Source organism: Ambystoma mexicanum, chromosome 12 (assembly GCF_040938575.1).
Source record: "Ambystoma mexicanum isolate Mex_15411 chromosome 12, UKY_AmexF1_1, whole genome shotgun sequence".
Classification (NCBI taxonomy): domain Eukaryota; kingdom Metazoa; phylum Chordata; class Amphibia; order Caudata; family Ambystomatidae; genus Ambystoma; species Ambystoma mexicanum.
The window spans coordinates 48,717,357-48,744,019 of NC_090936.1; the positions used below are offsets into that span (position 1 = coordinate 48,717,357).

At 46.2% G+C, this 26,663-nt stretch overlaps 1 protein-coding gene across 1 annotated transcript in view; it reads left to right on the forward strand.

Moving 5' to 3' along the window:
- Positions 1 to 11,045: 11,045 nt before the first annotated feature.
- The window catches only part of CAPZA2 (capping actin protein of muscle Z-line subunit alpha 2), a 175,919-nt gene continuing 160,301 nt past the window's right edge, over positions 11,046 to 26,663 (forward strand). Inside the window, exon 1 of the mRNA XM_069627932.1 lies at positions 11,046 to 11,192. Within this exon, the coding sequence (XP_069484033.1) occupies positions 11,154 to 11,192 (39 nt within the window). The 5' untranslated portion in view covers positions 11,046 to 11,153. The remainder of the gene's footprint in view (positions 11,193 to 26,663) is intronic.

Genomic DNA, 26,663 nt, shown 5'->3' on the forward strand with positions numbered 1-26,663 from the left:
AACGCATGCAGAGGGCTGATGCCTCATGATCAGGCAGGCCTAGTGGTTGGGGGTTTGTGTGTGGCCGATGCGGTTAGCTCAACCACTATGCGTGGATGTGCAGGGTCCCCTGGCAGGTGGCGCAGTCGTCCTGCCAACACCCAACACCACCGAGACCAGGATATCGGCAAGTCGCAGCAGTGGATGAGGATCAGCAGTCGAGTGGAGCGGTCCTGTCAAGGGTGATTGAAGCTGGCAACGTTGGGGAGGCGTTTTTCATTTTAGCCACCTGCCTGGATAACGGGGAACAGCGAAGAAAGCCTTGCTGTTCCGTCTCCATCCTGAACACCGAAATGTACATTCTTGTGGACACAGGAACATTGGTCAACATGATGTCAGTGGCAAGCTTCAAAAAGCTCAGCCCGATCCCCAAACTACAAAGGCCAGAATCTGGATTTTCACATATGGGGGGCCATAGCCTCTCCCACTCGATGGTGCTTTCGCTGCGACAGTGAGCCATGAAGGGGCCCCAGCGGATTCCACGTTCTATGTCACCTCTGTGGCCGCAGACATGTTGCTAAGCTGCTTGACTGAAGAGGAGTTGGGCCTGGCACATTATGCATTCCAGATCTACCGCTATGACCAATAGTGGTGGTGGCTAAGCTCAAGTGCCCAAAAGAGGTACGCATCTGCATCGATATGAGGTTGTCCAACCGTACAATCAGGAGAGAAAGACACTCTACACTGACTTTGGATGACATCTTGGCAGACCTGCAGGGAGCTCAGATCTTCTCAACGCTTGATCTCAAAGCCGGATACCAGAAGATTCCCCTGCATGAGGACTCCAGAGTCATCCCAACATTCTCATTGCTCATTGGCTTGTTCAGGTACAAGTGCCTGAGCTTCGGCTTATCTTCGGCGGCTGAAGTGTTTCAGTACACCATCAGGGGTATGCTGGCAGGACTCCCGGGTGTACTCAACGTAAGTGACAATGTGCTAATCTATTCACAGTCTCCTAGGGTCTGACCCTGAACCAAAGAAAGGGCTGATTCATGGAATCCTGAGTGGAGTTCTTTCAGTTTGTCTTCCATGAGGGAGGGCTTTCACCGGACCCCAGAAAGGTTGAGGACCTAAAGGCGGCACTGACACCCATGTCCCAGTAGGAAGTGCACAGTTGCTTTGGCATGGTGAACTTTTGCGGAAGGTTTATCCAAAATCTAGCCACCATCATGGAGCCGCTATGCCTTTTGACGAAAAAGGACCAGGACTGACAGTGGGGGAAAGCAGAGCAGGATGTGTTTGAAGCCACCAAAGAAGCACTAACCGCCGACACAACAATGGCTTACTTTGACCCTACCAGAGAGTCGGAGGTGATGGTCGATGCGAGCCCGGTAGGGCTGAGAGCAGTGCTGCGGCAATTCTCTGAGATGGGTCAGAGGAAACCAGTGGTGCACACAAGCAAGGTGCTCACCCTGATCCAGCGCAGATACTCACAGATCGAGAGGGAAGCATTGGCAGTCCTGTGGGGTGCAAGCACTTATACATCTGCATATATGGGCACCTGATCAAGGTAGTTACTGATCACAAACCCCTGGTACCAATTCTGGGTGGATTCACACCCAGGCTGCCCATCAGACTAGAGCGCTGGCTCCTTCAGCTACAGGAGCATGGAGTAACTCTGGTGTTCTGGGCAGTAGTGGACAATCTGGCGGATTACTTGCGGATTACTTGCCGTGCCGCCCCAGGAATTAGGAGGTCCATGACCAGATAAGCATGGATAACATTGCAGAACTAGTGGCCATGATAACAGAGGCAGCTGTTTCACGCTCCATGTCATTTGCTGACATTGCGAGGCCCACTAGCCAGGACACGGGAATCCAAGTGCTGATTGAGCAGCTGCAGACTGGGCAATGGAAAGGATTCCTACCCATGACCAACATCGGACACCGGAAGTCCAAGTGTTCATCCAGGGGCTGTGGAGAGTAAGGGGCAAGCCTCCCCCGGGCCCTCTCGGCATGGATTTTGGTACTGTGCTCCAATTACAGCACTTCCTAGTGGTGCTCGATACGTTTTCATGGTTCCCGTTGGTACGGTTCGTGGACTCCACAGCGGCCCTGGAGGTCGTCCCAGTGCTAAAGGAAATATTTGCAGTGTTTGGATTCCCTGAATCGGTACGGTCAGACAATGGGTCCCCCTTCCAAAGTGACGATCTGGCCAGGTTTTTGACATCCCATGTGTGGGTCACCGTTGAAGCACACTGCTGGCCTCGAGCCAATGGGGATGTCAAGAGGTTTATGCGGACCCTCAACAAGGCATTCCACATTGCCTGGAAGAAGGGCAGTTGCTCAAACCTGCTCTCACAGACTTTCTGCTTGCATATTGTACCACACCCCAGTCCATGACAGTGGTATTGTCATTCAAAGCACTATTTGGCATGAAGGTAAAATCAACCATTACGGAACATGTGTCCTGACAGCCAGCAGTGGTAGACCCTACGGCAGTTCAGGAGAGGCACGAGCATTCCAATGCCATGGAGTCTGATCAGCGAGGGCTGGCGGCCGAGCCACTGGAGATCGGAGACCGAGTGCTAGCCAGAATGTGAAACGCCACGCACAAACTGTGTCTGGCACATGATCCGGTCCCATGGACAGTAACTGCTCGTCAGGGAACGATGATCACTGTGACCCGTGGAAGTCACCGGAACAGCGGCTGGTTCCGTCGCCTCCGGGATCCCCCAAGTGGTGAAGATGCAGCAGTCACAATGCTTCTCAGGGCCAGGAAGAGATTGAGTACCTGACAGACAATTAAACTGCTGCCGGGGGAGCCAGTCGGGTGTCTGAGTACAGCCCGGTTCCGCCACCAGGCCCGGCAAGGTACCCCCGACGAGAGACTGAGAGATTATTTGCTGGAGTGAGCGTCTGGGACCCGCAAGTATCAGGGATGATGTTATCTCCCAATGTTGTTGCTATTGTTTGTGTTATGAGGGACTTCGGAGGGGATGTTACGGCATGGGCCGCCACCAGGTCAGGTGACGGCCAGGTCACCAAGTTAATAAAGGGGGAAGGTCTTCCTGCCCATGGGAGCAGATCCTCCCAGTAAAGATGACTCGCGTCATTTGTGTGCTGCCAGTGACCGGGCCCATCATATTGTGACAAAGTCACGTGAGCGCGACTGCGCTGTTCGCCATCGCGCATGGGCATAAAATAAAGTGGGCGTACCCGAGCTTGTCCGAGCGTGCCGGGAACCCGAACCATCAAGATCTGTGTTGTGCGTATTCCTTAGGGTGCAGGAGGCCAAGGCCTGACAACAGGTGTCCCCAGGGCATGTTATGAAACATCACACTGGCGACGAGGCTGCTACTGGGTAGGGGGCTCCTCATCCGATGCCTGATTCAGCATCCACATCATTGTTCCGACACCTAACAGGAGCGCTACCCATGCAGGAACGTTCTAACCACCATCTTGTGCTGTTTATAGTCGCGGGCCCACACCTGGGGTGCTTGTGCAACTTTCATTCATTTTTTGGAGCCCATTAGGGATAAATCATGCTACGAAGGCCACAGGGGCCACCAGGAGGGGTCTGTGGGGCCATATATATATATATATATATATATATATATATATATATATATATATATATATATATTTTAATATTTTTGTTGATACATGCAAACAGTGTATATTAAGAGGAACTATCTATCTGGACCCTCTGGTACAGAGGAATTGTTTTTCTCCTCATTGGTGTCAAGGAAGAGGAGGGCCTTTTATGCGACATTCTGTGTCTACCTGAAGTAGCACCATCATACATCACCAAAATACACACTGCATCCCAAGTGTGGGTGCCTGTGCGAGTTATGCATCTCAGTAGCAGATTTGCGGCCTTCACCCAAGTGCCTGAACGGTCCGTAGACATCAGCGACCATGGAGATGGCGCTCAAGGGGCAAGTGCACCACCACTGATCAGGAGGGTGCCCAGACAACAAGGCACACTGGCCCCCATGCCAGAGTTCGACACATCAGGCACTCCTTCGACATTGGGTCCGAAATAGCTGCTGTGGGTCGAGAAACTCGAGATGTATTTTAATGCCATTGGTGAGACGATGATGAAGCAAAGGTGGCAACACTCCTCTACGCTGCAGGATCTGAGATACATTGTATTTTCAAATCTCTCACTCCCACCGACGGCTCATATTAAGCCATATGGACTCGCTCAAGGAGCATTTCATACCGCTAGCCAACCAAGACTTTGAACGCTTTGTGATGGGCAGTTAAAAGCAACGTGAAGAAGAGTCACTGGACCAATTTTGTGGGAGGCTACATCAACTGGCTAGCACTTGCCACTGTGAAAATGAAGAAGGCATGGTCCGCAACCAGCTACTACAAGGCTGTAGTTCAGGGAAACTACGTCGGCAGGTACTCCGTGAACCAGGGCTCACATTAGCACGCATCCTTGAAATGGGGAGGTTCTATGAGCTTGCTGACGGCTGCACCACCAAGATGGATGCTGCAGTCAAATCGGTGAAAGTTAAAGAAGTATCTGCAATTGGGCGGGCGGTGAACACTGGTCCGTCACGACCCCGTTGGCCCCCGAAGAAGATAGATACATCACAGCCTTGTCTAAAATGTAGCTACAATCTCCCACATGCGAGTGACTGTCTAGCAAAAGGGAGAGTGTGTGGGTCCTGTGGGGCTGCAGGACACTTTGCAAGAATGTGCCGGGCTGCTGCCCCAACCACAATTCCCAGGGGACCAAGTAGAGCGACCAGTGCAGCACCACGCAGACAGAGGAACGTAGCCATGCGCTATCACTAGCGCTATCACTAAAGCTCCAAGACCTGGAGATTGTGAAGGAACAAGAAGAGGATGAGGAGGTCATCTTTATATCAAACATTGACTCCATGAAAAAGAAAAGGAGGCAACCCACGTGCACGGTGACAATCTGTGGGACATTGACTCTGATGCTAATAGACACAGGCGCATCAGTATGCGTACTTGCGACACGCCATTACGAGGCACTCCCAGGGCCATCAGCATTAGGGGAAACACATGCCAAAATATATTCATTCGGGGCAGTGTCACACGCCGGCTTTCACGTTTTATGGCGAGGTTAGGTAACCTGTAACCTTTTTGTCTGTAAAAAGTTATCAGCTGAGACAATGAAAACTTTCCAAATTTCCAATGGAGCGTTTTTGCTTGTCGCTCTAGTGATAGCGCTTTTGATTTGAGATGTTGAGACCATTCTTTCTCCGTTGTTATCCATACACCAAGGTATTTTACTTTCTTTACTTGTTCTAGTTTTTGTTTCTCAATGAAGAACAGGGGGGTGGGCTGCTTTTCGCTTGGTTTGTCACGCAAGGGGCATAATTTTAGTTTTTTGCACATTTATTTCAAGCTGATTCCTAATCATGTATTCTTCCAGTTTATTCAATGCTATCTGTAGTTTATTCAATGCTATCTGTAGCCCTCTTGGGGTTTTAGCTAATAGAACGATATCACCCACATACATGATGCACAGTATTCTGGTTTTATTGAGTTTTGGTGGGGGTAAAGACTGGAGGGGGGTTCTGTACTTCTGCTCTCTATATGGTCGAGGAAAGGCACAGAGGACCCCAGTCGAGATTCTCTATTATTGGTAACGTAGTCGAGCAATCAAGGCCTAGCTTCTCAGGAGGCTATGCAGGCTGGTTCTCAAGTACAGTGTAGTCCCCAAGCACCCACAAAGGAAAGTCCGCACATTGTATCAGTTAAAACACAGCCTTTATATAATTACTATTCAAGGTTATGTACACTATCACAACTCACTTTGTGCTCAGAAAATCAACAATGGTAAATATATACAGTTCTGCAGTGGTACCACAAATATGATCAGATCTCATTAAAGTGCATCAACTATACTGTCAAAATGCCACACAGATCAATAAAGAGGAAACCAGCAGTAGAGAGGGGAAGGAAAGCAAGATGGTTGAACAATTGGCATAATACTGGCCTTTACCAACTAGGCACAATTCTGTGTGGAGATCCTGCCACCTGGGCAACCTGTAAAGCAAAAATGTATCACAAGCCTAGTCCATATATTGTTCTACAAGTCTTATTTCCCTCTACAATAGTTCTACAGCCCCAATGTACCTGAAATTGTAGAGTTCATCGTCGGGGAATCGACTGCCCTCTTCTTGAGTGCCCACCCTTTAAGGCAGGAGTCACGTGTCGTCGAACGTCCGACAGAGAACAGGGTGAACTACGGCGGTGAAGTGGCAGCTTCATTCCTAGTGGTACTCGTCAACGATGGAGCGTTAGCGTCCTGCAAGGAAGAGGCGTGCGGGGCACCTCGGTGACGGTAGTTCTGGACCGCAAAGAGATGTTGAAGAACTGTGGCCCAGCAAGGGCGTTGAGTCGTCAACGTCTCTGTGGTCTCGAGGTGGTGGGAAACCCACCGGCGGATGCTCCTCGGCGCGTCGACGGTCGGGCCTTCTCCAGCGGGATAAAGCGGGCGGCAAAGCAGACGAGAGCGTCCTTGGCTCAAATTAAGTTCTTAGGCAAATGGGAGCGGACAACATTCCGGGCGCTTCTCTTTGGGATTCCGCGGCAGTCCCTATCTCCAGTCGGCAGCCTGTCGTAGGTCTATCTACCAGGTAGCTTTGGCAAAGATCAGCTGGTGCACGATGGTCCCTCGTAGCTTGGGAAGAGGGCGCCTTACCAGGTCCTCTCTGGGTCAGTCCTTGGAGACACAGCAGCTTTCAGATTGGTGAAGGAGGGCAACAGCAATTCTTCTCTTCCAGCAGGGCTTCAAGGTTAAGCTTCAGTTTCAACTCCAGTTTCTCTTCAGCTTCTGAACATGATTTCTAGCAGTGAGAGGCCCCCATATATACTATTGGTCTCCCATTCATTCTGCTGGGTAACACTCAGGCAACCAATCGGTCAGAAGAGCATTCATGCAGGCAGGCAGCCAATCAGGTGCATAGTGCTTTCAGGCCATTCACTCCTCTCCAGATACTTACAACAAGTTATGTGTATTGGGACAAGTACCCAGCCATTCAACACTCCACACTGCATTCATACCAGTTTCGGGCAGGGCTGTCCCAGTCATTGTGTCAAACACCAGATACTAGACACCCACAACACAGAATGCGTATTCGTCACACACTGCATTCACCCAGGTCCCACCCACAGGGTATACCCACAACATACAGTCACTGGGAAGGCTCCAGCCAGTCTGGCATGGACTTCACAACAACACCATATATGGAACTTCAACCCAACAGCCAGTCAGGGGGAAGTGACAGAGTCAGGGCTTCCCAGGACTTTGGGAAAACAAGGTAAAAGGCAATAAAAAAAGAGGCCACAGGGACCATCTTGTTTCCTATTAGGAATCAACTGATTCCAATGGCAGGGCCTGGGTATCCCAAAATGGAGGATACTCAGAGCACCTGTCAAATTCAGCATGGAGCTGCCACCAGCCCATAACCTGCTCTGTGGGCCACACACAGGTGCCCAAAAACATACACTAGGGGCACAGGGTTGTACCCCCACCCATGGGTGCCATAAGGGTATCCCATGGGTCTGTTCACCAAACCAAAAGAGAGAGTTGCACCGCCAGGAGTCCCACATGAACTCCTGCACGGAAAACACAACAGAACACACGATAAAAAGCAGTAAAGGACAAGGACACTTAGGCCATGTCCCTCCGATGCATTTCCAGCATCTCAGTGGGTTCCTCAACGGAGTATAAATATTTTCTTCTAAGTCGGCTGTGTACAAATTGCAAAGTGTAGCTGCCAACGGGCAGCCCTGTTTTAGGCTGTTCCAAGTCTTTATAGCATCTGTGAGGCTTCCTTCCCTAGACATTCTAATTTGGATTGTAGTGTTTTCATATAAGAGTTTGACAGGTTCCAGTATATTGATGATATTGATGAGCTACAGGGAGCCAAGGTGTTTTCCAAACTCGATCTGTAATCTGGATATCACCAGCTAGAATTGCACCGGGACTCACGTTATATAACGACATTCATAACTCACAACGGACTATACCAATACAAGTGCCTGAGCTTTGTGGTCTCATCGGCAGCGGAGGTCTTCCAAAATGTCATTAGAGGTGCCCTTGCCAGCTTAGAAGGCATAATAAAATTGAGTGATGATATATTGGTATATGCAGCATCAGAGACTGAGCACATGGCCAGGCTGGAAAAGACACTTGAAAGGATCGGAAACCTAGGCCTAACATTACACTGTGAGAAATGTGAATTTCTCAAAGATAGCATAGATTTTTTTGGTTTCATCTTCCACTCAAAAGGAATCTCTCCAGAACCGCAGAAGGTAAAGGACATTCAAGAGGCAAAACCACCAGAGAACGCCTCAGAGGTTAGAAGCTTCCTGGTATAGACTGTGGATGAGGCCAGGGAGTTCACTTGTTTCCTTAGGGACAAAGTGGAGTCCAAATAGACACTGAGGGTTTTCACCTCTTTGGCGACGGGGATTATATTGCCATCGATATTGAAGGCGCTGTAGCTGGAATCGAGTTTGTTTAGGTTGTTGGGTGAGTCTAGAATGAGGATCTCTTTTTTTTCGTCATTCAGGCAGAGGCCATGGGTTGCCATCCATGCCTGAATGAGGGTGTACATTTTGTTTACTAAAGCTGTATCCGTAGTGAAATTGCCCGAAAGGGGGATGAGGATCTGGGTGTCGTCTGCATAATTTGTGTAGGTGACACCCAGTCTGTCCATTTTGTCGAATAGAGGTTTAGTAAAGATATTATACATCGTTGGCGAGACACAAGAGCCCTGTGGGACTCCACATGTTGTCTGGATAGGGTCTGCAGAGTCTAAGGAAGGTGGAGAAGACTCGCATGCTTCTGTTGTCGAGAAAGGATTGGTTCCAGGCTATGGCTTCACTTGAGAAGTGGGCGGCTAACGCTAGGTGTTTGCAGAGTACTGCGTGGTCCACTAGGTCAAAAGCCGCCGACAGATCAAGGAGGAGTAGCATAGGTGTGTTTCCTTTATCGTTGAGCTCGTCAATTTGGGCTTTGACATCCGTGCCGTGTTGCGGTCTGAAGCCCGATTGACGAGTGCCGAGGAGTTGGTTGGTCTCCAGGTATTTTTGGTTTTGGAGATAGGCCACTCTGTCAATTATATTGAGGAGGAAAGGGACAGTAGTGATGGGCCTATAGTTGGTGGGGATGGAGGGGTCTAAGGTTTGTTTTTTAAGCAGGGGGAGAACCCAGGACTCTTAGAAGCTACTTGGGTCGGTGCTTGATGAGAAGGAGGCATTGATGAGTTTAGTGACGAAGGGGGCAAGGTCTCTGGTGGCATCCTTGATTATCTGGGCCGGGCAGTAATTGGATGGTTTTAGTGAGGCAATGATTTTTTCAGTTTCATGAGTGGAAACTTTAGAGAATTTGAAGGGTGTTAGGCTAGGTTTGAGCGTGGGCGTCCTGGGAATTTCACTAAGAGGGAGCGAGGCTTTTTTTATAGCAATTTTTGATTGTAGTGTTTTTACTTTATTTGCGAGGGCATTTTGGATATTGGTACACCATTGCTTGTCTTTGGGTACGTTATCAGGTGGTGATATGGGGGATTTGAGTTCCGCAAGATTGCGAATAGTTCCTTTGTATTGGAGCATGCTTTGGAAATTCGGTCGTCATAGACTACTTTTTTAGCTTGGATGATTGCTTTCTTATAATTCGTGGCGCACAGTTTGAGTTTAAGTTTATTTTCAGCTGTAGGGGAGTGTTGCCATACAGTTTCAAGCTTCCTTTTTTCCAGTCTCAGTTATTTTAGATGGGGGGTGAACCAAGTATTAAGGTGGGATTGTTGTTTACTTTTAGTTTTTCAGTGGGGCGATGGTGTCCATGGCTATGGCCATGGTGTCATATATTTTAACCATGGTGTCTGGGTCAGAATCAAATGGCAAGGCATTGATGGTTGGGAGGAGCAGGGGTAGGATATTGTCTGGTGTGATGTTTTTTCTGGATCTAGTAGGAACAGATGGTACCATTGTTTTTTCAATTCTGGGCATCTTGTTAAGTGTTAAGTAGAAATTGATGAGGAAGTGGTCAGTCCAAGGCTGGAGTGTAATTTTAGTGATAGTAGTAGGGCAGTTGGAAGTGGCTACCCAGTCTAGTATTCTCCCTTTGTCGTGGGTGGGGGTGAGGACTTTCTGAGTGAGGCCATGCCCTTCCAGCATGGTAGCGATGGCTTGCGCTTGTTTGTCATTTGGGTCGTTAAGACCTAGGTTCAGGTCGCCAAGGATCATTGTCTGGGATGACTTTTTTCTGTTGCCCGCTAAGAGGCTGGATAATTCCTCTTCGAAAAGGCCTAAGGGCCCTGGTGGCCTGTAAATGATAGTTTTTGTTTTCGTTATGAAAAAGGAGGAATGTGACGAAGTCACGTGAGCGCGACGACGATGTTTGCCATCGCGCATAAAATAAAGTGGCTGTACCCGAGCTTGTCAGAGCGTGCCCGGAACCCGAACCATCAAGACCTGTGTCCTGCATATTCCTTAAGTACGGGAGGCCAAGGCCTGACAACGGGTGTCCCGGGGGTATGTTATGAAACATCACACATATAACAGCAATTTTTAAAAATGGACACGTTTGAATACACTAACATTTCTTATAGAGATTATCACACTTCCTAGCCATTCTGTATATTGCCAATTTTTTTAAAGCACTCTAGGCATTGCTCAAGGAGCCAGTGCGCATGTGCGAGGCTGATCTTTCAAGTAGTAGCCTGTGTTCTGTCTTCTAATCACCGGGAGGAATATCGTATACCTTCTTTAGAGCTTACTATTACCTACTATTTACAGACTAGCACAGCGAGAGCAAGCACCGGGAAATAGACAAAACACGAATGTGGGCGTGGCATTTCCGGATCCGCTGCCATGTCACAGCCAGGCAACAGGTCCACTGAACTATTGTATCCGTTGAAAAGCATGCGCTGTCATTTTTAATATCTCGGGTATGTTGTGCCTGACCCCTTAATGGCTACAGATGCGCACCGGAAACCGCCCTCCTGCTACGGGAACTGCTAAGGCGCAGCCTCCATTGAATTGCGCTGCTGCTGCCCAATCTTCACCCTCGACTCCGCCCCTCACAGAGCGTCACGCGTGCTCTGGGCGGCGTCCTACGCTGACGTCACGCGACGGCCGGGCAGGCAGTTCCGCTGTGGATCGCCAGAAGGGAAGATGGCGGACATTGAAGAGCAGCTGTCCGACGAGGAAAAGGTGAGAGTGGAACGATTACCGCCTGCCTCCTTTAATTGAGGCGTCACCAGCACGGGTGGGTCGTCCCGGCTCCTCTCTGTCATTAACCGGGGCCACGCCCTCTCCCGCGCTGCGGAATGTGCAGCGCCGCTCCAGGAAATGACGAGCCTGCGCCGAGCGTCCCACCTTTCCCCTGTATACCTGCCTGCACTGTTCTCGCTCTCCCCGTGGCATGGTGCATTTGCCCCGTGACACGATGACCCACCGTGCTGCCACTGTTCGGCTGCTCCCCTGACATGTCGGCCTGTGCACCCATGTCAGTCCCCCCCAACCACCCCCCCCCCCCCCCCCCCCCCGGGTCTGGCTGCATGCATGCTTCTGTTGGGCTTCTCAAGTATTATTATTCGCAGGATGCACCGGGTTAGGTTGCACACTATACTGCATCTTCCAGTGTAAGATTCCACCACTTCTTCATCTTCACGCATTTCATCCGCCTCGAGCCAGGTGGATCCCACCCATATCAGATGTACCAACACAACTCTAATGCCAGGACCCCCAGCCACGTTGGTATGCTAAGGTCGCATCTTAGCAGCCAATTATGACGATAACTGTAAATAATTGCCCGATTACAAGCTGCACAGCACCCCCCCCCCTCCCCCTACTGATCCCCGCCCCAGTTTCTACTGTCATCCCGTATCAGGGTCCAGATGTTTAGATGCTGTCAGTGTCGTTGGGGGCGGCGCTACTCCTCCGGCCCTTGTAGGGTCCGAGCACGAAAATAGGAGCTGTAGGGGAAAACTGCGGCCTGGCACTTCCCTGACCCCCCGCCTCCCGCTGCTGAGGCACTGGTTGCTTTTTATAACCATCCGCCCTGCAGGCGCCTGCTGTCCGATTAGGGATCGGCGGGCCAGGGGTGTTGAGGATGTTTCACTGCTGGGGCAGGGAGCTTGAACATAGCTGGGCGGTTAACCTGCAGCCTCTTTCCGAATGGTTTGCTGCACAAAAGTTAATTGAGATGTTTTCTGAATCTGGACATGCACCGTAAACATCTAAATATAATATGCAGTATATGTTATTCACTGCCCACAGAAGAGAACATGTGTAACGTACATAACCTGCCCCCCTCCACTGCTATCACGTGTCTGTCCTTTTTCCTGAAAACTTTTTGTAAACCTCCTTTTTCAACTCTCACCATTTGAAACTTTGAAACATGTTAGGTGCTCCGAGACCCTCTGGGTCTGGCCAGCGCTAAACAAAAATTTCAAATTGAATGAAAATACTTTTTATACTGGGTTATCACTGTCTGCTGGAGAGCACCTGGGAAGAGTGAAGTAGGTAGGCAAAGTGAGAATAGCTCAAGGCAATCTGATTCGTTGTTGAGACATTGGGTAGTACGGAAGATGTAAACTGCGTGTTTAAGCTTGTATTAGTGTAGTCTAAAAATGTCGCCCCACTAGTTGCCTTATTATTTTTGAGCAGCATATCGTTTGATGACTCAGTGGCAAATTCCCACCACATTCTTCATCACTGCAGGTCCCATTACAGCAACTTAACTTTGCACCAGTGGGATTTTACGGAAAGATGAGGCGTGGATATTATACACCAGACCTTAAATTGCCGTATCTAGTTGAAGGCGTACAGAACTGCACTCCCCTCTAATAGCAGCATTGGGCTACGTCCTCTGAGCTCTGGGAAGGCCTGGCTTTTGGGAGTTGCATTGTGTCCTTATGTTAAGCAAAATCATTGAAACCTCCATCAGTATATGATCTAATTATCCTGGACTCAAAAGCAAGTCCCCCACATGGTAACAACGTTGTTAAAGCAGGTGAACAGTTGAAAGTCCTGTTATGGAATGTGTCAGGTCTCAGCAGCAAGATCAATGATTAGAAGAGGCACATAATTATAAAATGTCATAATGTTTGTTTCCAGGAAACCTTGAGCAACCAACAGGATCTGGCTACGAAGCTACACTACATAACTCCAGCTAGTAGAGGCCCATGTGGGAGACCAAGTGGGGAGTCTTTTGATATAGATACCTGAAAACATCATCCTAAAGCCAACCAGTCTAACTACTAATGTGTCTTATATGCTGGCAGTTCGAATCACCCAAAAAGGTGACTCCACCCTGCTTATTTTTAATGTTTATTTTAAGACATAATTATGATGTAGTATGACGAACCTACTAGTTAGTTTAGTTGGGCAATTGCAAGGGTCGAAATTAACACTTAATGAACAGGAGCTAAAATAGTCCTGGGCATAACTAACCTTCGAGAACCAGGATGTAGTCCGTAGCATGCTGCACATCTGAGATGTACATTTGAACTTTGTGTTCATTATATGCAGTCTGTGATGCTTTAAATGTTTTCTCGATGTCTCCAGTGCTTGTTTTATAGGCATTACGAAATACATAAAGTTAATGTCCCTTAGTTATGTTTGTATGGGTCAAAGAAACTCTGGCGCAGTGTGATTGTAAAAATTGCTAACCTATGTTTGTATGGCACCAGATGGCCTTGGGAGCCAAAAGTAGCTACTGGTAGCCGTTAGTGTCAAGCTAACCAGGCTCTCCAGGGCTAGAAGAAGGAGATAAATAGCTCCCAACAATTTTAAGCCCTGCAATTGCAAATTGACAAGAGCGACCATCTTATTTTGTTGGGTAATTTCAACTGCCATACATAAAGACCTTTTATACAAAAGAGCACTCTTACTTTATAAGCAGAGGTGGTCATGCAAAATGGTTCTAGCAGCAATGTCACCGTTCAAGAATGTCTTTCAAAAGGCAAAGAAGTGGGGCTTAAGTCATTATTTCACTAAGTGCACCAGGTGGATAGGGCCTCTTTAAATAGCTTTTGTCTCTTTTTCTTGGGTGCTCGGCTGATCTTGGCTGCAATCTGCTTACTGCACCTGACATGTAACCTACTGTGAACTTTGTAACTGTATTTACCCATTGTACTGGTCCGCTATCTTTTAACCCTTAAGCAAGCCTGCATACATATTCTTCTCAGTGCCTCTATGCCCTTTGGTTGTAGCGCGCTATACAAATACTAAAATAAAATTTTAGCCAGTGTCGATACAATAGTCTTGTGCTTCCAATTTTGCGTCAGCACTGGTTCGATATGCAGGCTCCTGTTTTGATTGAGCCAGCCTTCGATTGACTGAATTGGCATGCAAGCATTTGCTTCCGCAGAGTCGAGCCACTGCTTGGGTTGGTGTGATGCGGTTTTCTGCAATGCGCGGAGTCCTTGCATGGATGGCTCGAAGTCAGGTAAGAGGTTAGATGATGCATAAATCAACACGGAAGGCCTTGTAGCTGCTTGAAATGCCTTATCCATAGTCAGACTTCCTCAAAGGTGTTTCAATGTGATGAAACAGGGTTTCAGCTGCTTCTGGGTTGCTCAGAGGTCCAATTTAGGCTTTCCAGGGACATGGTGAGTCATTGGTTCCAGTTCCGCACTTCCAGACCAGGAATTTGACTTCACTGCCTAGTGAGCCGAATCCTGGTTCCAGAGCACAGGCAGCAGAGAGGCCTTGGTTCAACAGCAGCGTTACCCTTACTGGACCATGGTGATGATTAGTGAGAAAAGCTTTCCTCTGCCTTGGATACCCTCTGTCTTCACTTTTATGGAAGAGGACTTGAAATAAGCTGTATTCCAAAAAGTGTTTGAGTGAATTCTTCTTAGTATCCAGAGAGATATCAACTAAGAATGGCAGTACCTGCCCTCTCAAAGGCAAATTCTTATTGTGAATCCGTTATACACCAAGCGATTTGTAAGCAGGAAGTTATAGTGCGCCATAGCAGAAACCAAGGTGGTGGAACCCTTTTTTGGGCTGCTCTTACTCCACCCCTTCCCACTTTTGGTGACTTCAAAAGGATTCCAGTGAACAATATAGTATGGGAGAGGCTTTGTTGTGTCAGGGTTGCCTTTGAAGCGCACATTCTCTGGACCTCCTGGGGAGGGCTCCAGTGCCGTGGAAGGTAGATATTGGCCTTTCTTCTGGGATGTCAAATAGACAGCTTCCTCGTCATTGTCCCACATGGTTGCTGAGGAGACGGCCAAACGGGCAGCTAATACACTGCTTAGCAAGCTGGCCACCAGTACATCAAATTGCTGTGGCTGTATAATTGTGTGACTTTAGTAGCCATCATGCCACAGCTAGAAATGGCTTATTGTTAGAGTAATATGCCACAAAGGTACACAATTATTCGGTTTTAAGTCAGAGTTGCAGAAGATCAAAAAGCTACCTTTCCCTGTTGGAAATGTGTGTGTGTTTAGTTTAGGTATAAACCTTTAACCCATACATTAAAACATACATTCAATATCATAAACTCATCAATACATAATTACCTACCACTTCAACCATAAATAACAATCACTTGATACATTTACAAAACCAATTTCTCAAATTCTTTCCAAAATTCAGTGAGCTGCAGGAGTATATTTGGCTCCAGAATTTAGCCAACTTTACACAATCCAGGTCGCTAACAATCAATGAGTACCCCTTTATATAAAGATCACCAAGACATAGGCAATTAGTTAACACGTGGCTGGAGGTCTAAATCCCTTCATCACTCAACCTACATTCCCTCTGTTCATATGGGAGTTTAGCCAAGAATCCAATATTTTCATAAGTGTGAAACCACAGCCGCATTGTAAAATTCCTAAGCAGACCATTATGAGCTGTGATGACATAGCTAAATGCATTCAGGAAAAAGGTAAACTTTAGCTCGAAGACTTTATGCAACAATGTCTCCACTAAATATCCTCTATCGCAAAGCCTTTTTTTCATTAAAGTATGGGTCATACTAGGATTAAAAGCAACTTCAATGTTGAATTCGTCCTACTATGAAAGTTTTCCACTTCAAACATACATTTTTTTTTAAGTAGCGGTTGGATTCACCAGTCATCTTAACATTTGAGCAAAGTGATATTCCCATTATCTGCCATCATTTTTAAATATAAAATGCTGCGTGCAATTTTCATTGAGTCATTAATGATGTGAGACCTGGTTCACAACAGATAGCTTCAATAGGCACACACTTAGCAAGTCCCAAATTACATCTCCACGTTTTTCCCTCAACTGGGGGTAGCCAACCCACCTCTTTTCCTTCAAATCCTGCCAGGACATGTAGAATTCCAGGAGTAATGCTGGCTTTAAATATTTTTATAAGCCTTTCCACAGAATAGCCCCCACTTGCGATAATGAAGGATTTAATTAAACGTGTTGTCTCAGATGTTCTAGGCACGATGGCAGCATTCAGCATATTGCCGCTCATTCGGGAACTAGTGGACACACCTAAATAAACATACTCATCAACAACCTCAATAGGAGAACTGTTAATTTCCCACACAAATTTACAGGACCTCTTGGGTCGTTCACTAATTAGCATTATTTGATTTTTTTTTTTGCAGATTCAGCATTCACTCATATGCACTAGAGTATTCAGTTTGGGCTTGCATACTATGCTGCAAGCCAATGGCAGTTCTATCTAGAATGATCGTGTCGGCATATGAAAGCCACACTAATAGGCTGGCACCAGTACGTGGAGGAAAATTCACACATTTAGCTAGGCATTCCTGCCTATCAGCCTGCATATGTTGTAAAGTAGTGGAACCAGCAGACAGCTTTAACCCATGATTAGTTTTAATGAATGCCATCAACGATTGTCCATGAAGTCTGATTGAGACCGAAGTTCCCTGATGCAGCTGCTTGATCAGTTTTAGGATAGAGATATCAGTCATATTTTTCTAATTTTTTCCAGAGCCGAGGTCGAGAAACGGAATCAAAAGCAGTCGCGTAGTCAACATATCAAATGCACAACTTCAGTCCTTTGCTAGGTAACGTTGATCGAATGAAATAGAGGATAGTCCATATTTTATTCTGAGTACCATACCCTTTCCTAAAACTGGTTTGCTGGTAACTCAGTATATTTGTGTCTAGCGCTCACCCATTTAATCTTTTTAAAAAGCAAATTGAGAAGTTTTTAGGGATTGAATCGGTCAATGCTCTCATCCGATTATGTTTAGGGTGATCTCTGGCGCCATTCTTGAGTACCGGTAACAGGTTGGATTTCTTCCAGCCCTCCGGGATATTCCCTGAGTAAACAATTTTATTGTTTGAAGAAGGTTCGTCCAGGGAGTTGGAGAAACCATAATCACCACATTAGGATGCCATATTGACCAGGTGCTCTGGAGGGTTTTAATTTAGTTATATGTAAAATATCTTCTGTGGTGTAGTTATACCACTTACCTCATTAGTCACACACTGGGTATCAGATAATTCATGAAGCCATCTCGCCGATCCCTGCAGTATAATCTACTAACATAATCCACTCACCTTGTTTCTGCAACCAGGTTCATTTCTGAGTTTGTTTCGTTCATGTGCTTATTAGCATAATACCAGACTTTCTGGTTATCCCTATATCTCAGTACAGTAAAAACCATATGCCAATGAGCATAGTGCATGGATGTTTTATGTGACCTAACCCACTTCTCATATTTGGTGCGCAAGCTGTTAATTCAGCACTTCTTCAAGGCAGAATCAAATGTGCTCCCTCTCTGGCAACTGTTGCCACATCATAAACATTCACTGACTTAATTCTGGAACAAACAGACCGTTTCTGCACTCTACCAATTAGGTGGGTCACATTCTCCAATTCACCCAGGATCTCATCTACATCTCCACTGCCTGTCTCTTTTTCCCATTAATATTCACTTGCAAAAACCAGGAAAACATTTAGTAACAGCCTATTAAATTATTCTATATTGCGCACATTCCAATATAATCCATCACCTTGGGTATTACATGCAACATGTCCAAACAACCTTGGGGTATTTCCCATGTTAACCAGACAAAGTAGGTATTTCAATACTACATGGTCACTTGCGGTATTTACAACCGTCGAATCATCTACGAAACCCCTCATTAATGGGCGAGTTACAAAAATATAGTCCATTCTGGATTTGTTTCCACTTGTGCCAAGTGAAGATAAATGAACAATCTTAAGTAAAATAGTTTACTGTGGGATTCGGAAATTCAAGACCAAAAACGTGCAAACAGGAGGACCAAAATATCTTTGTCATTGTCATTACAGGATGGCACATTTATTGCTATCCAGTCACCCCCATAGTGTTAAAATGAGTATTGAAATCCCCGCAACCATAAATTGCAACCCAAGTTACTTGAATAACCAGTTAGACAAAATGTTATCACTACAGTTCCAATGCAACGAGAGCACGCTCCTCCCGGATGGGCATGCACACTAACAATAAGGAATTTTAATTTGGGCATCAATTAGGAGATGGGAAACATTACTGACAGTACATTGGGGTTAGAGACCTGAGGCAGATATTCTGTAAGAACCATGTTTGTTTTGACTCTTAGTACAAGACCACCAAAAGGCCTCCCCTGAGGTTTTTTCATTGCCAATCTCTGAATGGTAGTATAACCATCAATCCACACCTTTTGGGTCAACCACATCTCTTGTAGTTCAGCATTTGCAATAATATGTTCAGACTTCCTAGATCATTTAAAAAAGCTTCAGTTCCCTGTGTATTCCAAGAGATAAATACCAAGGGGCAAAATAAAAGTTCAATTTTCCTTATTTGAAAGCGCACCAGGTCACCAATTCCAGTTAGAATTGCTCTCAACCAATCTGAAGTGCCCAATATGTGTGGTCATCTGCTGATCTGAACGAGCCGTGCAGGTTTTGGTAACTTTAAAATTATTCAACTCCATCCACAAATGCTCCTGCCTCAGATCCTGTATCAACAGTTGAGTCCAATGTAACTTCAAAGCCCATTTTTCAAAATTAAATCGAAAAAGGTAAGAGGTACTCTGCAATAACTGGGGAAATAAAATGGACCATAGACCAATAATGTTGCTCTTAAGTAGGGGACAATTCGAGTATATTAATGTCTTTGGTAGTAACAATAGTAAGATGTGGGATACAATGCAGCAATTGAAGAACAGCGTGTCTATTTTAAAAAAAAAAGGACGGTCTGTAATCCGTGGCAAAGAGCTCTATAATTTTGATCCTGTTGTCACAAAATGTATTCAACTTGACAGTCCCGTTATTAGTTTCCCCACTCGCAGCCATAGCTACATCAGCACTCAGTTTTCCTATTCAAAGTTTCAGCTGCATCAGCGCTCCCAGGGTTCACCAAATTCTCCAATACATGATTCCACATTTTACTTGAGCAAATCCGACTCAGAAGAACTTAAACCGAAAAAGGAAGCGTCTGAAGAAACACCCAGCCTCACCTCCATGACACTCTGTTGCCTTTTTGGTTTATGGAACCACCTATACAGGGGGCCCTGCATAGTTTTATCACCAGCCAACCTTTTATTTTTAGCTTCTTGAACTAGATCATAACCACCAGCAGACATGGCACATACTATGTTAGGCGCAGAGGTGACTGCCAAAGGGCCTGCATTTGCCCTAGAGCGAGAAGGAATCTCCCTCAGGAGTTTAGCAGATGGGGCTTTTGCCAGATTTCATAATTTTTTACTTTTCCTTCGAGCCGTTTTGTTGTTGTGCGCAGTCTTTTTTGAAGCTGACCCTATGAAGCCACCTGTTTGCATTTTCAGCTCGGGCTGTTCAGCAACTGTGTCCACGGACAAGTGACCAACTGAATTGTCCTTGATCTCATTGGCCTGCTTAGAGCCATCCTCAGTATCGCTGCACTTTGCCACATCTTCATTTAGTGCGGGCACTTGAAAGGATAAGCCGCTGTCACCCGTTTCATTAGTTTCAATGCAACTGTTAGCCAGAAACACATCCACAATTCTTTAGACTGTATGAGCAAGCTCCTTTGTTCTCGTGCCATGTTCGCTCATAACATGAAGAGATCTAACCCTGAGAAGGAGAATTTGGTGCAGACTGTGGAGGATGGTGGGGGTAAGTGAAACTAATATACCTGTGGCAGCAATTTGTTAGGTGAACCAGGGGGAGGTTCGCAGCCTTGGCTCTCTTGGGAATCGAATAGGGGTAATCACTCTGGGAGACTTCTACAAGGAGGAGGCGTGAGTGAGCTTCCCTGAACTGGCGGAGAAATACAACATCCGTGAGGGCCAATTTTTGTTGTACCATAGGCTAATAAAGACTGCTGAAAACAGCTGGCTGTGTCTGAAAAAGGGTGATGGAGACGCTGGGCTGGGTACACTTTACGATGTGGTGTTAGGGGGACACCCGATTTCAAGGCTATACGAAATTGTGCTAGAGGCACTCGGTCAGACAGAGCTTAAGGTGAGAAATAAATGGGAGGGAGACCTGAAACGGCCTTTCACAGACGGGGAATGGGCCAGGGTGCTGGTATACATGAGGGAAGTGTCCAGGAACACTTATTGTAAGCAGGTACAGCTACAAGTCAAACATGGAGCATACATGACACTACAAGCCATTTTGCAGTTCCTGGGAGCGCAGGTGCACAGATGTTCCAGATGTGCAAGTGACTTGGCAGGGATGTTGCACATGTTTTGGTCATGTCCGTTTATTAGGGTCTTCTGGAAGAACATAACGGGAAGAGGCATAGAAATGCAGCAGTGGTCACCTGGGGCATGCCTATTGGGACTGTTCCCACGGCAGAGGGAGGAAACGCACCTGACTAGTATCAAAGACCTGATTTGTGTCCTGACCAAAACACGAAAATGCACTAGCGTGGATGTCAGCTGAGGGCCCCCACATTGAGGCATTGTAGAGAGACTTAAAGAAATGGGCAGAAGCCCAGACAGTGGTATGGCACAGGGTGGTGAACAGGGGACAACGGGAGGTCAGTAGTGATGTGACAGCGTGGAACACACTTGTTCAGATAGTGTTTGCAGCCTTGCATGACTGGCCCCCCTGAGCTCAATGAGGGAGCCGCGGAGAGAGAGTTATGGAACAGACTTGAAGGGATTTGAGAGCAGTGAACTGGTGGGTTTGGGGTTGGCGAGGGTGGAAGCATGGGAAGTTGGGGTTGTGTTTAGTTATGAAACGGAACTGAAAATCGAATGTTGCTGGGAGCTACCAAGATGAGGGACCGTCGGGGGTGGAGAAATGGATGATGAGAAGAAAAGCCGGTAGACAGGGGCATTGAGTACTATCTAGATTCGGCCAAATGCCATGAGCGCGATATATGTTTACTATTTACTTCCTGATGTACTTGTCGTCTTACTTCCACTGCTGGTACATTTCTATTGTCTGGTTGCCTAACGCGCAATAAAAAGAAGTTTAGAAAAACAAACATGAAGAGTTTTCATTTTTTCTAATAACTCATTATCATCATTCTGTGGAATCGTTAATCAGCTTTCTGTGTTCTTAATGAGGTTATATTGCTACATTCCACAGTGCTGTGGACAGGTGCACTATGTGTCCGGTGACCTAAAGACTCATGCTGCAGAGCAACAAATTATTGTCGATAGGCAGGAGTAACGACAAATCTGTGATGGTAAGCAGTAAGGGAGCAGGTGTGATCGCACCAGGTGGAATCACAGAACCGGGTAAGCCCTCCGAGGCATCCCCTGCTCTGAAAAAAGGAAGTTGATTTCCCTGCTTCAGGTTTTTTGGAAATCATTTCAGCACTCCGGTGCGTGGAGTACTGAGTAGAATTAGCTGACATTAAGCTGGGGGCCTTTTTATTTCTAACAAAGAAGATGGCGACCGAAGAGAATTGGACACGCTCTTCCCCTGCGCACCTTATTGCTGAAATTCAGCCAATATAATGTTGAGCGATTTGTTAAATCATTTATACAGAAATATGTAACACGTTTTTCAAAGGGCACACTCTTCAGACACGGTCTTGTGGCTCGTTAAGCCACCATGCACTTAGTAAGGTTTTCCTGTATTCATCTGACTCCTGCCCATACAGGTTTCCTCCTTGCCTGCAGTTCCTGGTCTTCTTTTAGCTTTGGGCCAATACTTCAGTTCTACTTTGTTTTGATGTCCCTTATATTTTTTTTCGTGTGCCCCTCTTAGATTTGGTTGATTCATTAGTATCACACTTTTCAGGCACTGTGCAGTGACTTGCTTAGCCACCATGTACTTTGTTATACTTTCCTGTAGTCCTTTGGCTCTTGCCACCACAGGTTTCCTTTTTGCCTGCAATTTCTGGTGCCACCTTAGCTTTAGGCCAATACTCAAGTTCTCACTTTCATACCCTCCTGGGCATCGTCTTGACTTTGTCAATATTTATTTAATGCAAAACATTTCTTGGTGTGGGTCTCATGCACTACTTTGCTTTCACTTCATTTCTGAGTAGTTCATTGACTTTTTACTCAGTGCGACATTCAAAACCTCTTTTCACTCCCTTTGGGATCTCTCAATGGGCGTTTTACTCTGTGCTGCATTAAGAAGTATTTTCTGTTAGTTTTAGTTGATTCGATATCTTCAAAATACTTGCTCCGCCATTCAAGTTTACTTTGTTTCAGTTCGTTCAGCGTTACACTAGCACCTGGACTGAGTGTGTGTGTCTGATTTACACTCGCTGTTCGCCTGCGGCAGCGTTCTCCTTCTTGGTGTCCCTCGCACTGGGCTTCTCTAGACTTCGTCGGTTCCCGGCTTCCCGAGACTCTGCCTCTCGCGTGTTCTCCGCAGGGCGCCCCATGCTCGCTCCTGGCTTCCCACGGTGGCAGCTGGGGACAATGGGAGTTCCATAGCTTCTGCAAAGCAGAACTGCTCTGGCTGGTAACGGGACCTCTAGACTCTGGCACAGCCAATATTCACTAAGTGTGTTACCCAGGTGGGGTTCATTGAGTTCTGTTGCCTGATTAAGGAGGACTCCATTAGGCAGATATGGCTGGTTGTCCCATTGGTATGCTGCCATAGTCCTCTTCCTCGTCTCAGTCCCAGAGTGGTGTTTGGAACCGTCTGATAAAATAAAAGGAGCATTTAAACCTCTATTTTGTTTTTGATATCTGTGTGTATCAGTAAAATGAAGATGTGTCCACCTAGTTAGTCTCTTCCTTGTCCCAGTACTAAGGTGTTGTTTCTGAGACAAAGTTTGGAAGCATCAAAAGAGAAAGGGCTGACAATATCCCACAAAGACTTTAGGGATAGAGCGCTCATTGTGAAAAGGGAAAGGGGGGAATACTGTGCCTCACCTAAGGATGTTCCCTCCACCCAGGTGATCCTCCCTTGCATATCCACTCCCAGGGTCTGGATCCAAAAGCGTTGGCCTTTCCCTGGCCACCTGAAAGGAGGATCCAGGGGAAAACTGAGGACGCCCTCAGGTTCCTCGCATAGGGAACTAAAGGCTAAAATGCAACACAATCAAAGCTACAATACACCACTTGTGTATGGTTTAAGAGACAAAGGGGCTAATGTGACCCTGTGCCAGCTTTCAGCCTTCGCTGTTCCGCTAGTACAGCGAGTAGAGCGCTCGCTTTGACATCTGTGCAGAGCCTGCTGACGCAGGTTCGAATCCCGGCAGGGCCAAGCTCAGCCTTTCATCCTTTCATCCTTCCGAGATCGATAAATGAGCACCACACACCGTGGGTAATAATAAGTAGCGCTCAGACACCTCGGGGTCCGTAGCGCTATGTAAATGCTAAATTTAATATTCATATTAAATTAATTAGCCATTGACCTAAAGCTGTCAATGCTGCTCCTGTTCTCGTGTCACGTGCCCTAATGTCGCTTCCGGGGCCCTGATGTGTTGTTGGAAGACTCTCCCCAATCTGTACTTCTGCTCACTCGGTGGCCGGTGCACCTGCATCTGGGCCTCCTGAAAACACTGTAATGCGATGTGTGAGGTCCCCAGATCTGGTCACACTTGGGAGGCCTAGAATGTGGGCAGGAGGCTCTTTTGATGGCGACTGTTTTTAATGGGGAAAATATTAACAGTTTGAGAATTTGGCCGGTCCTAATGTAGTGCCTTCCAGATAAAAAGATATGGAAGGCACTGGTTTAGGGATATGCTTGCCTTAGGTTGACTCACCTGTGTAGAGTGCCAGATCTTTGATCCATCTTTAATTACTTGTAGTGCCTGCCCATCGAATTTAATGCATTTCAGTTATTTTCTAGTGCAATGGTTAACCCCCCCATCCCCCACCAACCTGCAATGTGGTAACAGTAGCCTTATAATCTGAGTTAGCCTCAAAATCATAGCCTTTTCACTTTTCAAATATGACGGTATTTTCCATTCCCAAATTGAAACCATCACGAGCAAGGCCCACTGCTATAAATGTTAATAGTTACTATCTGGACACTTAGGGATTTAAACATGTATGTTTAAATTTGTGATTGATGTGCATTCTTTTGGGAAACCAATGATGTATTAATTGAAGGCTGGCATCTTACAGTAAGTGAGTGCCACAACCCACTGTTCAGTGATCTTCTCTTTCTAGTTTACATTTGTCTTTGGATCTGATTGGGGTTGTGGATCATGCACCCCACAGTCGTCCATTTATTGGGGGGGAGGGTGTGTGTGTGTGTGTGTGTAAAATAACAAAGTAGTGGCTTCTCTGTAGGTGACTCATGTAGACAATTAAACCTGTTTTCTACTTCTGCTCTTAACGGCACATATCTCAGCAGCACTAATTGCTCCGTTGACTTAAATTTAGCATCAGCAAGCGATCACCATATTTTTCATGTACAGTCAATTATCCAGTCTGCATAGTATGTGGAGTTAATTGGAGTGGTTAGGGAATGCACACTACACCCAGTACAGGTACAGTATGTGAGCGTGGGACCCTTTACTGGCATGCTTTTCTGGTAGCCTTTGGTATTGGTGCGACTTGGTTGCTCCCCATCCTCGCGTGTGATCTGCTATTCTCTGCATTCCCCCCTGTGTGAAGCATGTTGCGAATGGGCCATTCTGCAATTACATGGGTCTAGAAAGTGAGCCCAAAGTTACAAATGAACTTTGTAAATATGTCCATGTTCACTGTGAAGGTCTACCAACCAATCTGGTGACCCCAGATTTTCTTTTCTCAATAGAAACTGAACATTGGCCAAGTCATAACAAATGATGAAAACCATGATTGTTTTCCAAGGATTTTCACCCCCATCGCATTTGGTTCGAAATTGAGGGAGGCTGAGAGCTATTTAGCTGCTACTTATAGTCTAGAAGAGGCTGGTTAGCTCGACGCCAACAGGCAGCAGGAGCTAGTTCTGGCTCCCCGGAACAACCAATGCCGGACAATCACATCTGTGTGAATTTAACACTGTGCATTTGGGATCATCTATAAATAAACATTAGGATCCCTCCATATGTTATTTAAAGCATAATGGGTCATAAACTATGGACACATATGTGGACATTAGATTTGGGAACTCTACGTACTAGCTCCTCGTTCCCCAAAGGTAGCTCCTGGTCACTGTTTAAAGCTGGATACTCGGGAGCTGCTTTTAGCTCCTGCTTGTCCCATTTTAATTTCGCTCCCTGCCTTCCCCATCTTTGGATTTAACCATCAATAGCTTAGTGACGTAGCTATGTTGCCTATGTCTTCTATTGTTTTCTATGTCACTGTCTGCTTTGTTACCTCGTCATTGAAGTGCCCATTGGAGTGGTGTGTGGTCCATGTCCTATTCATATTGGGTTTATCAATAAGTAAACCGGATGACATAAGCATCATGTTATAAAGTTATTTGGAAAGAATATACCTTGTTATCCAAATCTATCACTATACAGCATGCATAGAAATACAGAAACATTGGCCATCACGTTCTCTCAGGGTGGATATGAGAAATTTGCAGCAGCACAAACGTATCTTTCTTTGTTTTTGGAAATAATTCAAATGTTTTGTCTAAATTGGTAACTTCTTGTTGTAATTTTCATTGCATTTTTTAAATTTCGGTTGAATTGCGATCTGTTTAGATGACTGTATTATTTACTAATAATTGTTCTTCAACGCTTTTATTACTGGAATAAATCCCGAAAATGTCAATCTAGCCTGAGTCCAATTCCATAATGTATGCCTGTAATCTTATTTATGTTCGATTGATTGCACTCCTTGGTGTTGTATGGGTGGCTACACTGAGGTATTCCTTATGTAGTAATATATATCACTAGGCAATGGCTCGAGTTTCAACAAATTCACCTGAGTCCTGGTTTACTCACTAAATTGATTGATGGTCCCTGGGGTAGCAAGTGGGGATTTGTTGCAGATCCCGTTATGTACTGCAATATATTGTCTACTGTGGCAAAATGACAGTACAAGAATGAGTAGTGGCATTATGACAGAATTTGGAGTCAACTGTATTCCAAGCAAAGGTCTAGTGAATCAATTTCCTTCTCCCAAGAGTCAAAAGATAAATCCACCAAAAATGTATTTCCTGCCTTTTTAAAGGTTAACTGTTACATCAAATTGGTTCGAAACAAGCATGTGGTCAGGGACCCAATCCAGGCTGCTGTAACATGTGTCATTTGCCTTTGCACATCATGCATAGAGTGCTTTGTCAGCAGAAATTGCAGTGGGACAGGATGTTGTAGAGAGCTCTAGCAGAAACCAAGATGGAGAAACCCTCTCCTTGCCTAACCTCCCCTCTTAGCCACTCCAACCCCCTTCCCGTGTCTA